The following is a 14123-nucleotide window of genomic DNA, read 5'->3' as shown; positions in this document are numbered from 1 at the left end:
TAAAATCCTTTCACTTTTGGCTGTATGCTTGAAAATTTGAACACCATGTTGAGAAAAAGTACAATCATAAAGTTATTAAAATTTCCCAGGGACAAATAAGAAAATGAGCTAGCCTTGGCTCTCTAGATAGAGTTACCCCCAGCAGAACTCCTAAGGGTCTAGGTTTAGAAAACGAGGTCTTCATACTTACGACGTCACTAGAGCTGGACTGTGTAGCAGAAGAGGAAGACACTGGACCTGATGAAGAGTTTGAAGAGTGTTTACTAACAGATTCCGAAGTTTTACTTCTACATTTTCCAAGGGCTTCATTTTCTTCAGATAGATTATTATTACATTTATCTAACTGCTGAGTATCTACTATCAAGGTAACACCATTTCCTGAAAGAGTGGCAAAAGATTGGAAAACGTTTCTTCCCATTAAGCACACACAACACAGAAAAGCCTCTAATACTCAATCGATGAAAAACTCTTACCGTTGCATGAAGGCTCAGGCCTATTCTGCAAGCCCCACAGCTTTGATATCCAATCTCTATATGTGGCAACTTCATCTGTTACTCTAATTATTCTACCTAATATGCTGCAAGTGTTTAAAAAAAAAAGAGGGGAGGTACATTAATTTGAAGATAAGAAGCCACAACCAATTTTGACCCAATGGGCTGATTTTAGTTAAACTTTTACCTCTCCGTTTCGTTGTTGGGATAGTACTTTGCTATTGGCGATACAGCGTGACTCAGAACAACGTAGGCATAATCAAAGGCCTGTTTCACTTGCATGGCCCCATATGAACTCCTTCCAACATCATTACCTTTAAAAGAAATATATACATAAGATATTAAAACCTACCGTGGCTTAATATGAACTAAATGTTTGTGAGCCCTCTTCTGGGAGAGCAAGGGCACTCACTATCCTGCTAGAGCTGCACTCAGAATCTGAGCTGTCAGTCGGTCCCACAGCTCCCCAGACTCTATAAACGTGTGCATCACGCATAAATATGTTCTTATGGCATATAAATTGCCTAAATGTCTTCTGGCCCAACAGGACTATCCCATACACAGTCATGCAAATAAAAGAAGTAACTGCCTGTTTTTCCCTAAGAGGGAAACCAAGCTAAATTATAAATACTTATTTTTTGCTTGGTAGGTATACAGACATCTCCTGCACTAAATTATAAGCTCCTAAAAAGCAAGGACCATCTTGCTGAAAAAACCTTTGTGTCCTTTATGTAGGGTAGGCTCCCAGTGAACATTTATTTCCTCAATGAATAAACACAGAACTTTTTTTTTTTTTTTTTTGCCGCACTGTGCGGCATATGGAATCCTAGTTCCCCAACCAGGGATCGAACCTGAGCCCCCTACATTGGAAGCGTGGAGTCTTAACCACTGGACCGCCAGGGAAGTCACCACACAGAACTATTAATGTTTATAAGATGGCTCATCAAGCCAGAAAAGGGCTCCTAGGCAACTACTCTCTCAACTCTCTTTCCTTACTCATTTTCAAGGCCAATACATTAAAGCAAATGACTAAAAGCATTTCCATTGAAGTCCGATAACACGGACTCTAAATATTTTACAATTATATCAGGAAAAAACATTGCCCAGAAAAACTAGGATACAAGCAAGCAAACACAGCATCATGAAAGCACAGGAGGAATTCATTTTCTGCTCACTTTTAAGCCAACATAAAGCTGGAAAAAGCACAGGGAGACTATGCAAAATTAAAGAGGTAAGAAGGGGTCCAAAGGGAAACTAAACTATCTCTTGGTACCCTTTTTCTCAGGAATTCTGAGACATATGAGTGTGCTCACTCCCTCTAAGGACCTCAAAATCCTCACTTAAAGCGCCAGCTGACAACTGGTTAGAATCAGGAGCAGTGAGGACTCGAGAAAGAAGAAAAATGGCACCAAACTGGAGATGCGCAAACCCACCCAAATAGTTAATACCCATTCTCCTTTGCCTTTAAGAGTCGAATGGATTCTACTCCCAACTCAACTCATTTGGAAGTCTGCAATGTGTTTTTCTGCTGTGTGTGTGTGTTTATGTTCATGTGTTTGCTTATAAAATATTTTGAGGAAAAAAAATGACTACAATTACAAGTTAATCCTTAATTTTTCATCTGAAGAGAGTTTAAAGTACAATATGATGACTGACAACGCCCTTTTCTTTCTTTTTCTTTTTTTGGCCGCACCGCGAGGCTTGCGGGATCTCAGTTCCCCCGACCAGGGATTGAACCCAGGCCCTCAGCAGTGAAAGCGCGGAGTCCTAACCACTGGACTGCCAGGGAATTCCCAAGGCCTTTTTCTTTGCATGTCCATAGATTTACCTAAATTCAATACCTGGTTGTAAAGGATCTTCAATGTAAAGCATGGATGGCCTGTAGCCATCTAGCATATTTTTCTGTACTTCATCTTTGGCCACATAGGAACCACCATCCTTTATCCGGATGCCAGTCTTTAAATAATTGAAGTGTCGTCCATATAATTCAAAAAATTCTATTAAGAGAACACCGTAGTTTGTATTGGGGATGCAAGCATCTTCCCTGGGATGTAACTAAAATGAGAAGAAAAAAAATTATATTGGACTTTCTCTAAATTCAAGGTGAGGATAATAAATGACATCCTAACTTCTATAAACAGTATTATTATAATTTTGGTTTAGCATAGCAGCCAATAGGTCATGGAGTTACAGCAGGCTAATCGTAATAGTACTTCTGCTATAGACAACCTAAATTAAAGCCCCATGGGTGTGGGGGGACCTGGTGGGGGACAATTTATAAGGCTGAATTTTACAGCTGCCCCAGGATGCTGAGAGCGCGGGCTTGGCCCAACATCAGGGAAGTCATTCTGACTCACCAGCAGAGTCACGCAGTTGGCAACACTGCGCCACATAAATACGCTCACTGACGAGATTAAGACTTCTAACTCATCTTAACCAGACAGCAAATCTCAATTCCAGCTAAACTTACAAGAGTAGTTGCTTAGAAGACATTCTTAATTTTGGCATTTGTATTACTGTTTACACCTATGGAAACCACACCATACTTCTGCATGCTAAAATTTGCAGTGAAAAGTCTCAAAAATACTAGAGCACATGGGATTAAAAATTAAAAAAAAATATTCTTCCCTAGGGATTTTAAAGTACTTATTTGCTAAATTATAAAAAGGTACCTAGTTCAAAGGGAAAAGTCATAAGTAATCAAGGGAAACACTCTAATTAGAGCTTGATTTAAATTTTTTCCAAAATGATTCCCAACTGATTTATTTAAAAAATGTTTAGTGTATACTAGTATGGTACAACTTACCTGAAGGAAACTTACTGCCATTAAAAAGAGACTATAAGAACCAATTCCACCTGTAATACTTCATTAAGGTCCCTCTGTAATAAGAACTGTTTCAATACTAATACCAAGTATGGTAATACAGGATATTTCTGGAAAAGAAAATTGTATTTTCAATGAATTCCTACATCAATAATAGCTCTAAGCATTAACAGCATATATGGTCTCTAAGTATAAACTTGTCCTTACATTACAAACTTTGGTGGACATATGTAATATACTTAATTTTCTATTTTAAAAACAAGCTATAAAAAAGTAAGCTATAAGTAATTAAGGATTGTCTCCTCACATCTAAGATCTAAAACATGTAGACGTAAATGACAGCACCCAAGCACTCACTACAGGACAGAAACGCTAGCAATACCTATTTTGTGACACTCATTTATGACCATTACCGAATAATATTCAATTCGGTAAATAGGTAACAGAAACAGTACAGGACAACGTCTCAATTCTTTTTTTTTTTTTTTTGGCCACACCTCCCAGCTTGCAGGATCTTAGTTCCCCGACCAGGGATCGAATCCAGGCCCCATGTAGTGAAAGCGCAGAGTCCTAACCACTGGACCACCAGGGAATTCCCATCTCTTAAAGCACTAAGTCAGTGGGATTTTAAAGGATCGCTTCTTGCAGGTGGCACTCCACAGGCAGACCAGGGTCCTTCAGATGATTCTGCAGGGCCCGGGAGCAGGAGCCATCCTGCCTGCTGCTCTCCATGTGGGCAGGTGAACACACAGACCCACCTTCCATGCTTTACAAAGAAGGGCGAGAGCATCCATGCTGGCAAATACGGACAGTGTGAGTCTGTCTTTCACTCAGGCACACACTCGTTAAGCACTCTCCACAAGCCAGGCCCTAGGCTAGGGACGCTGAGGGGAACAAAGCAGGCACAAATGTCGAGAAAGAAGTCAACAGCCATTACCTAGGGGTGGTAGAATTACTAGTGATTTCCACTCTTTTCTTGATGCTTACAGTGAAAACAAACTGCTTCCATAAGAAAAAAGTTGATACGTTTGCAAATCATGGCAAAGTAAGCAAGCATGAGAAACAACAAAAATATGGAGAAATAATCATTTTTAAACACTACAGTTGAACTCAGAAATATAGTCTCTTTAAAGAACAACTAGGCAAATTTCCAACAGAATTTTTTCTGCATATATCCTCTGACCCAGAAATTCCACTTCTGGGAATCTTCCTACAATTTATTAGTGTAAAGAAAGATGTAGGCATGGAAGGATGTTCACCAAGCACTTTTTGTAACAGAAAAAACCACTGGAAGCAACACCAGGGAAGTGCTACACAAAGCACAATAATCCTGACATGGGACAACCATGTAGTCAGTGAAAAGAATGAAGGAACCCTGACTGTGCTGATACAGAAAAACCCACCAAAATATTAAGTTAAAAAAAAAGTATTAGACATCTTGTACATAGTGTGCTATATTCCTTTTGTTAAAAATTTCAAGAAGAGGATAAACAAGCAAAGAAAAAAAGCTGATGAAGGCACATCCTATGAAGCTGATCTAAGCATATAAGGTATAAGGGTGACTCACTTTTTACTACCCTTTTATACTGGTAAGATTTTTTATCATACGTGTTATTCTCAATTTTTAAAAAAGTTTCTTTCTGGTAAAAAGAAACTTTATACACACCCAATACCTCCGAAAGAGTGGGATTACAGATAATATTTCTTTTCTTTTTCTGCTTTTCTATACTCTGCTCACTTATACAAGAATATAATGTTTACCACAGGAGAGTTAAAATTTTTTCTGACATAAAAAGAAAAAGGTGAACCTGAAGAGCTGCTAAAAAAACAAAACATCGTGGGGGCTTCCCTGGTGGCGCAGCGGTTAAGAATCCGCCTGCCAATGCGGGGGACATGGGTTCGAGCCCTGGTCCGGGAAGATCCCACATGCCACAGAGCAACTAAGCCCGTGTGCCACAACTACTGAGCCTGCGCTCTAGAGCCCACGTGCTGCAACTACTGAGCCCATGCAACACAACTACTGAAGCCCGCGTGCTCTAGGGCCCATGCTCCGCAACAAGAGAAGCCACAGCAGTGAGAAGCCCGCGTACTGCAACGAAGAGTAGGCTCCGCTCTCAGCAGCTAGAGAAAACCGCGTGCAGCAGCAAAGACCCAATGCAGCCAAAAATTAAATAAATGAATAAAATAAATACATTTATTTAAAAAAAAAAACAACGTTGTGAATGGAGAGAAATGATATTCTACATAAGCCAAAGCAGTTCACAGTTTTTAGTCTGGGGAGAAAAAAGCTGATGGGTTTAAGCATGTGAAATGTTCTGAAGATGATGTAGACAAATTCTGCCCTATCTGGGAAGAAAACAGAATAAGCAGAAACAGACTTAAACCACTTCAAGATAAGCTAAGGACACCTGCAGGACCTATCTTACAGGTGACTTGGGAATTAAAATCTAGAAAAGGCTCCCTAGAGAGGGTCTTAATCTGAACTCTTGGAGAGAAGTTCTTCAAAAGCTTCCTCAACCCTTAATTCTTACTTGAGGTCACATTATAAATTACTGATTATTACAAGCAGGTTCAAGGAAAGTAAAACCACTGCACAGAAAAGAAGCATTTGTCAGCGATACACATATAAAAATAGTTTAGCCAAGTATATCAGAACACCACCACAACAGAATCTCAAAACACAACTCCATTTCTAGTATTTTCACTGAATAAACACTATAACTTCTCTGACCTTGGTAAAATCTTTGATGAGGTCAGCTGCTCTCACACCATTCTGTACATTAAAGCTGATATCAACTTTCACTTCGGTAAAAGAATCTGTTAATTTAATAATAGGTACCTAGAAAGAGAAGACAGGTAAAATTTAAATACTTTAACCAAATTAAATGACAAAATCAGGGGATGGAAGGTTATCAGACCTGAGGTCTTGACCTCCTCATGAGGACATAAAAACACTGAGTATTCTGAACACTCCGTACCATAGTTGACTTGGCCTTCTAGATATTTTACATTACATATTTAGCATTTAACCTCATGCAATATATTTTGTAATTTCTACTAACTGAGAGTTTTGAAATCAGGTAACAAAAACTTTCTCAACATTAATATACTTTGGAGAACAGTTTCCAACTCAAGAAAATCAAGAATTATGAATGTCAGCCCACAGCACCAAACTATTTCCAATAAGAAAACTGCTAGATTCTTTTTTTTTTTTTTTTTAATTTATTTATTTTTGGCTGTGTTGGGTCTTCATTTCTGTGTGAGGGCTTTCTCTAGTTGTGGCAAGTGGGGGCCACTCTTCATCGCGGTGCGCGGGCCTCTCATTATCGCAGCCTCTCTTGTTGCGGAGCACAGGCTCCAGACGCGCAGGCTCAGTAATTGTGGCTCACGGGCCTAGTTGCTCCGCGGCATGTGGGATCTTCCCAGACCAGGGCTCGAACCCGTGTCCCCTGCATTGGCAGGCAGATTCTCAACCACTGCGCCACCAGGGAAGCCCGAAAACTGCTAGATTCTTAAGTCACACACAGTTAGTCGCTGGCCTTTTTGGTCAGTTTTGCAAACAGCCCAAAAAACAACCTAACAAGAGAACTTAAAATGTAAGAATTATTCTCAAATGAAAAATGATAGGATGATTTATATGCGATATCAGGAATTCTTTAAAAAAAAAAGCTCTATTTCTACCATGCATTAGGAAACTCAGGCCAGCAAACTTTGTGTACAGAATTGGATTTCCAAATTAACAGCTTTTACTAAAAAACAATACATGTTGTTTTGCTCTAATAAAACCTAATATGCAAAAATCCAAACTTCTAAAATAGACATATTTATTTCTAATGAGCTTCTGTGAAAATTCTTTAATGTCCATTCCATTAGTTAAAACATGACTTGATTTACAAAATTTCACTTAATACAATTCTTCAAGGATACAAAATATGATAGAAAAGCAACAGCTATGCAACTATAAACTTTATCAGCTATTCACATTTGTACTTACGTTTTTTATATTAAAAAATCTCTACAGTATTATGTATGATAAATTGAATAATATTTTTTAAAGAAATGTACAACCAGAATAATTCATTTGTCTCACAAACACAACTTTTTATGTACAAGCACCGTGATCATTAACAAAAGGAAGGAATAATTCACTCACAGTCCGACGGTGCTCACCAAAATTAAGTCTTAATTTTACAAGTTTCATGCATAAGTAACTAGAGAGTTTAAGATGAAATGCTGAAGAACTTACAGTTGCTTTGTCTAGAACTTTCACTGAATCCTCATCTGCAACCTTATGCTTCCGAAGAGCTTCTTCCAGGGTCCAGAGGGGTAGGTTCTCCCACTTCCCAAACACCACAAGATCGATGTCACTGAACACAGAGCACACACAAGAGTTGTTTCAAGAAGTGAGAAACTGTACTTACTTTAACTCATTCAAGCTACAAACAGCAGGTCAGTACAATGGAACTCTATTTCTCACCCTGCCCAGTGAAGACTAAATGTGTTGGTGAGGACTGTTCTTAGAGAGGAAGTGGAAACTGGTGATTTTAACAACCTTCTCCTTCTCCTGGTCATTTCCCGGGGTGATTTTAAAAGAAGTAACACCTCAAAAACACCAGTTAACGTTTCCTGTTCATAAAGGCTTCTGCTACTAAAAAACTTAAGACCTTCCAAGTGAATGAGGTTAACTGATTGTGACTTACATTATTAAGTATAAAAAGCAAGATGCAGGCAGTGTATCTAGTATGCTACCATTTGTGTACAAAAGGAAGAAACACACATTTCCTTTTATATGCATAGAATATCTCTGGAAAGATATGCAAAGAACTGGTAATAGCACTTCCTCCAAGGAGAGAAACTGGGGGAGAGAGGTGGGATCCAGACTTTTCATTGTAATTATGTGTGTGCTCTTTTCTAATCTGAGCTAGGTGAATGTAGTACTGTTCATAAAATTTAATTAAATTATTAGAAAGAGTGACTCAGGTTTTGCTGAGGCTCAGAACCTAAATAAGGAAAAATATTAACGGACTCAAAGTTGAATATTTTATGGCTTTTGTAGGCCTAAGACAGCAATGGGAAGAATGGAAATTGCTAGGATCCATCCACTTTAACACATTTTAAGTTTGGGTAAAGTAGACTGAATCAAACTCAAATGAAAAACACGATGGACACCTATAGTGCACTTGAACATGTGTTAGAAGGGTAAGTCTCAGGTTGAGCGCTCTTACCACAATAATGACAAAAACATCATGAAATGTTTTTGCTTCGTAAAGACCACAACATTTCAATTCTTAGAGAGCAGGTACTCACTCCTCAAGGAAGTCTTACTAACCCCCAAAATCACCCCCAACACACACGCCCCCACCCCCAGCTATGGGCCAAGACAGCCCTCATTTGAGAAGACCGAAACAAACAAGAGGCCTGAAAAGACCAAGACTTCCCTCAGAGAAGAGTTTGTACCCTGATTTTCTGAATCAGAACACTGGAACAGGAGCTAATAGTATGAGTTCTTAATAAAAAATGAGAGACCTGGCATTCCAGAGAATACAAAGTTCTAGAGCATAATCAGGTGTTTTACCGTAATATTACATTAACATCTGTGATAGTGGGTTAAGTTATGGGGTTGAACAGTTCTCTGTAGTGATATTCTACCTCAAGATAATTCAAATAAAATACAGGTAAGTGAATTTTTGTTTCATAAATCTGTTTTTGTTTCAACTCTTACACATTCAACAGTCAAAGCGCATACACTCTAAAAAAATGTACAATCCCTTAAAAGTGCCATAAATGTACTAACCTCGTAGGTAAATACAAGCCCGTTTTAAAACTTCCAAATATCTGGACCTAAAATAGAAAAAAATTGTTATATTAAAATATCAGATGAAAAGCCACCAAGCTATGGAGAAATGCAGGGTTTTGCCACCCTCTACTGGTAATTTTTAGTACTACAAGAGCATTTTTTTCTAACACCATGCTTTCATGAAGCGGGATCCCGTGGCTTATAGACAGACATTCGGAATACAGCTTAAACTTATTAGGTTCAAATATCAAATACGTAGACTTAAATAGAAACCTTTCGAAAGTAATGTTCAGGTCACTAATGTTCCCTGATAATCTAGAGATAGAATCACAAATCCTTAACTTTTGTTCTCTGGAAAGGAATCTTCTCATAGATTACTGAATTAGGGTCAGACTACTTCAGTTCCAGGACAAGTGCCAGCCAGCAGGCCATCTCCACAGAGAACGCCAGGCACTGTCATTATAACACCATGCCGTGGCATAAAATCAGGACACATCCTATCTCAAACCACAGAGAACAGTGGAAGACTCAGGCAAATACGTGTCTGCAAGTAATTGCAATAAAGGATGAACAATGAAAAAAGTTCAACTTTTGAGGCGAGATGGACCCAGGAACCTCATCACAGCCTCGTGCTCCTTCATCTGCAAAAAAAATTGTGGATAAAATCCCCCACCTCAGAAGGAGGAGGACTGATTTAGATCAGGGTTTCTCAACTTCAGCACTACTGGCATCCGGGGCAGATAATTCTTCGTGTTGAGGAGTTGCCCTGTGCATCGTGTGATGTTTAGCAACCTCCCTGGCCTCTACTCATTATATGCCAGCCAGGAGCACCTCACCAGTCACGATAATAAAAAATGTCTCTGGCATTGCCAGATGCCTCCTGGGGGAGAAACGTGTTCCCAGTTGAAAGCTGCCAATCTAGATCACATAGGAGAAACAACGTGGCATACAGTGGCTGCTCAATAAAATATTATTAGTGGCCTCCCCTCTTCCCTGTACCTACAGTATCTTATCTGAAGCTTCTTTGTTTTGCCAACTGGACCAGAAAAACTTCCCTGGCTTCACCTTTACCAGCCCATGACGGAGTCTAAAGAAAAGCTATATAACACGATGTACAATGTAATGGATTCTAATAAGTTACTTCTTCGAATGCACAAAATTGTACAACAGACTCTCAAAGGAGCCCTAAAAAGTGAGCGTCAACAATAAGAACCACAAATAAGCAGAGGAAATCTTGGGCAAAAGTTTTGTTCACTGGGTGGGAGCTATACTGGGAGACAAGGAGTGATTAGAAAAAGAGAAGAAAACAACAGTTCCAGGAAAGTAGAACACACGCCTGCATTAGCCTATGAAAACGAATTTCAAATGACATAAGAAATTCCTACTTGACATCTTCATTCAGCTATACACAATTATGTAATGTTCATACTGACAAGCTGGAACAAAATAGTAACAGCGTTTTGATACAGCACATCCAAATAACCCACTACTACAAGGAGGCTTTATTTGTCTTTCTTCTCTTTATAGTAATGATTCCTAAAAATAGTTTGCAGTTAGTAGCTGCTATTCAGTACTGCAAAGAAATAGTTTTAAGTAAGTCATCCAATTCAATGCAAATAATTAGGAAGCCCAAAATTCTAAAGGCTGAAGAAAATTCTTTGCTTTTAAAATTTCACTAGATCACAACTCTACACATGCACATACACAGGGATATTACCACCTAAGCACCCTTCTACCCAGACAGGTACTCACGTCAGCACTGGGCCAGAGCTCCTTAATCACACTCTCGATCCTGTTCACCACCTCCATCCGCATCTTCTCCTCCTCTGGTCTTGGAGACATGTATTCATAAAAATCACTTATTTCTTCATGCAGACTGAAGAAAAAAAGCAGAAAAGTTAATATGAGCAGGGCCAAACTAATGAGAAATCACTAGCTTAAATAATCTTACCTAATTAAGTCTATAAGATAACTCAGCTGATGATTTTACATTCATAGATTTCTCCCCTTAATTTTAAAGTTACAATTCATGCTAAAATGGGAACGTACAAAATTTAATCAAAATGCCAAAATAAATAAAACAAGAAATTCCAAATGCCAAGAAGCCTTAATAGAAGTGTACTAGCAGCTCTCACAGCACGTATTACCTGCCTGGGCAGAATATTTGCTGGATGCTGGTGATTTTTAAATTTCTTAAATTTCAAGTGTAAGGCCTGGCCTCTGCCTTTACTCTTCTGATCCAGTAGATATAAACACAAGAAGATACAGAATCTAGGTGATGAAGACAAGCTTCCTGGCAGTGGGGATGACCCTCTAACCCCTCTGTAATCCATTCCTCACAGGAGCAAAACAGCGTGTCTTCCATAACGTTTGCTTAGTGAATTACGTGTCAAATGAATACGTCAGCCAGTGAATATCAGCAAAGACCTGAAAAGAATGGCTGGCAGGCAAGGCTCCACGAAGGAGCTAAGAAGACTTCCCGAGACCGAGAGGCACGAGGCACGCTCAGGGAGCCCCGAGCAAAGGGCACAGCCTGTGGCAGAGGGGGGAGTAAAGGGAGGAGCAGCACCTGATGACAGCAGGCTTTGAACAAAAAGCTAAGAAGTTCAGACCTTCCCCGGTGGTAACGGAACTATTTCAATGTTCCTGAGAGGGACCAGGGAAAGACTGACTTAAAAAATGGAGCATTTTAAGAAGATTCAGCTGGCAGTGGTGCAAACAATGGATTGGGAAAGAGACGAGACTGGAGGCGGAGGAATGGCTCATAAATTACTGCAACTGTAGAAGAACTAGCTGAAGGCCTAGGAGGATGGTGGAAGGAAAGAAATGGGCTCCAGGAATGCCACACACACAGACACAACGGCTGGGCCGCAGGGCACGACCAGCAATGGAAAGACAGGAGTGAGGACACCTGCAAGGGCTGAGGCCTGAGGGGCTGGGGGCATCAATGAACAAGATGAAAGGAAAAACTAGGCGGGCTAAGGGGCTGGGTGTAGTCAATTACTACTGCAGAATAGAAGAAAACGAAAATAGCATTCCTTAACAAGCTGGTGCAACTGTGAAGAGCTACCTTTAGGAGGGAAAACTGAATATAAAATGGGAGGAAATCTGCTAAACTTGTGTTGGACGCAGACAAGGTGGGAGGCCCGGCTCCAGGTAGCTGGAGGTAAGCCGGCGTGAGGTTGTATTCGTGGTGTCTCAGTCTAGCACAGCTGTGATGGACCAGGAAGCCAGGAGAAGGGCACTCGTTAAATAGCAATGGGTGCCAAGTGCCAGAGGGGAGGCATGCTGGGGGGCAGTGGTAGGCAGTGCAGCCTCGAAGTAACAGAATCTGGAAGGCGGGGTGTGCCCGCAGCGGTAAGCCCATTCAGGTCCAGAGCGGGGTACAGGAGTCACAGGAAGCTAGAAACACCAGGAGATCCAAAATGGTTTATAAAGAAAGGAAAGAAAAATGTCTAAGTCCCAACCTCCACTGGCTATAACATTTAAAATGTGGCTGAGTAAGCAATCAACAGTTTCTGCCTCTTCTGATGTTTTATTTTTAGACAGAGTCAAAAAAACCTGAGTTCCAGACTCGGGCTCTGCCTGAGGGCAGCTATGTTCTTTCTGAAAAGCGACTGGCACTTTCTGGCCTCGGTGTCCTCAGGCACAACCAAGGGGTTGGCAACAGGGAGCCTTTTCAGCCCCTTAGTTTCAAACCCTGGGCCATTTGGGAAGGAATGATTTATAGCAGCGTTCTGCCTGGTCACTGTGCAATACCACAGAAAAACTGAATTTTAAAACTCCAGGGAGTTCTGCAGGTGGAATCAAGTCTTCCTTGGTATGCTTCTAGGTACCCTAGGATCTTCTGATTTTTTTTTTAAGCTTCCCAGGTTTTAATATATTCTCTAAGGTCATCCCCTTTGGCTTCTTAAAGACAACAGCTAAAATGACTAGTCATTACAGAGTTTACAGCTTGCTTTACTCTTCTGCACTTTTGGCAGGGATGAGGACCACAAACAACAAAATAAATGGACTTCTTATCTAACTGGATCATTCGCTATGTATCAGAGTTTATTTGTGGTTCGAAAGCACATCACTGTAGAATACTTCCATTTTAACCAATGGAAAAAACCTCCTAAATTTGATTGTTATCTATTCTACAAAGGCCCACTTACACATTTTCTAATTCAAATACAGGCAAAAAATATTTAGCCTGTCTTCCAGTTAATCTTCAAGTCATATGAAACTAAGTAAGAATTCATCCTCTAAACACTACCGAGTGCCTATGTTCAGGGCATTACAAGGAAAAAGGCTAGTCACCCATGATCCTTGCCCTGGGTAGTTTCCATCTAATGATGAAAAGAAATACTCATTTGAAGTAGTTTTGTGATGTGTAATATATATATATATATTCTGCACTGTTCCACCACAGGCAGGTTGCAGATAAACAGGAGTGCCTTCCAATGATGATAGCTTCGGGAAATGGAAAGGGGTTGCCTTGCAAGGTAGTAAGGTCCCCGTCACTACAAGTATAAATTAAAAAACTAGATGACCATGAAGCAAACAAAGGTCTTATAAGAGATTTCTGAACTTGGTAAAAAGTGGAGAAGATTCTAAAATTCCTGTTTATCACTAGGCTTTTAGGTTTCTAATTAGCACATTAATTTGGAGACAAGGCATTACAGTTTTACATGACAAATCCTTAAATCAAGACTACCCTAAACTTTAAAAATCCATGGAACCATCTTCCCATTTAGGAAAATATGGTTCTACAGCTTATCTGTAGATTTGCATTTGCCATATTGGAAGGGGGAAAGAGGAATAAAAGAAAAAGGGAGGGCTATTAAAACAAAAACGTACTGGAACAGTAAGAACAAGGGAACCCATCTCAAGCCTGCCAGGGTCATCTCCTTACCCACCCCAAACACAAGCATCACTACCTATATCTCGTCTATATTTAACTAGCTACTTGTAAAATGCTTAAAGAACTAAGTGAGAAATGTTGGTATATTTAGGAAATAAATTTCCA

General features: G+C 39.9%; 1 protein-coding gene across 1 annotated transcript in view; it reads right to left on the bottom strand.

The window, feature by feature from the left end:
• Nucleotides 1-14123, bottom strand: part of TENT4B (terminal nucleotidyltransferase 4B) — a 63571-nt gene that overhangs the window by 3847 nt on the left and 45601 nt on the right. The window contains 10 exon segments of the mRNA XM_036833824.1: nt 191-237; nt 474-577; nt 679-805; nt 2333-2546; nt 3298-3353; nt 3356-3425; nt 6047-6154; nt 7562-7682; nt 9110-9156; nt 10865-10988. Of these exon segments, the coding sequence (XP_036689719.1) occupies nt 191-237; nt 474-577; nt 679-805; nt 2333-2546; nt 3298-3353; nt 3356-3425; nt 6047-6154; nt 7562-7682; nt 9110-9156; nt 10865-10988 (1018 nt within the window).

Source organism: Balaenoptera musculus, chromosome 19 (genome assembly GCF_009873245.2).
Source record: "Balaenoptera musculus isolate JJ_BM4_2016_0621 chromosome 19, mBalMus1.pri.v3, whole genome shotgun sequence".
NCBI lineage: Eukaryota > Metazoa > Chordata > Mammalia > Artiodactyla > Balaenopteridae > Balaenoptera > Balaenoptera musculus.
The sequence above is the reverse complement of the archived record's forward strand: the minus strand, read 5'-3'. Positions and strand labels throughout refer to the sequence as shown.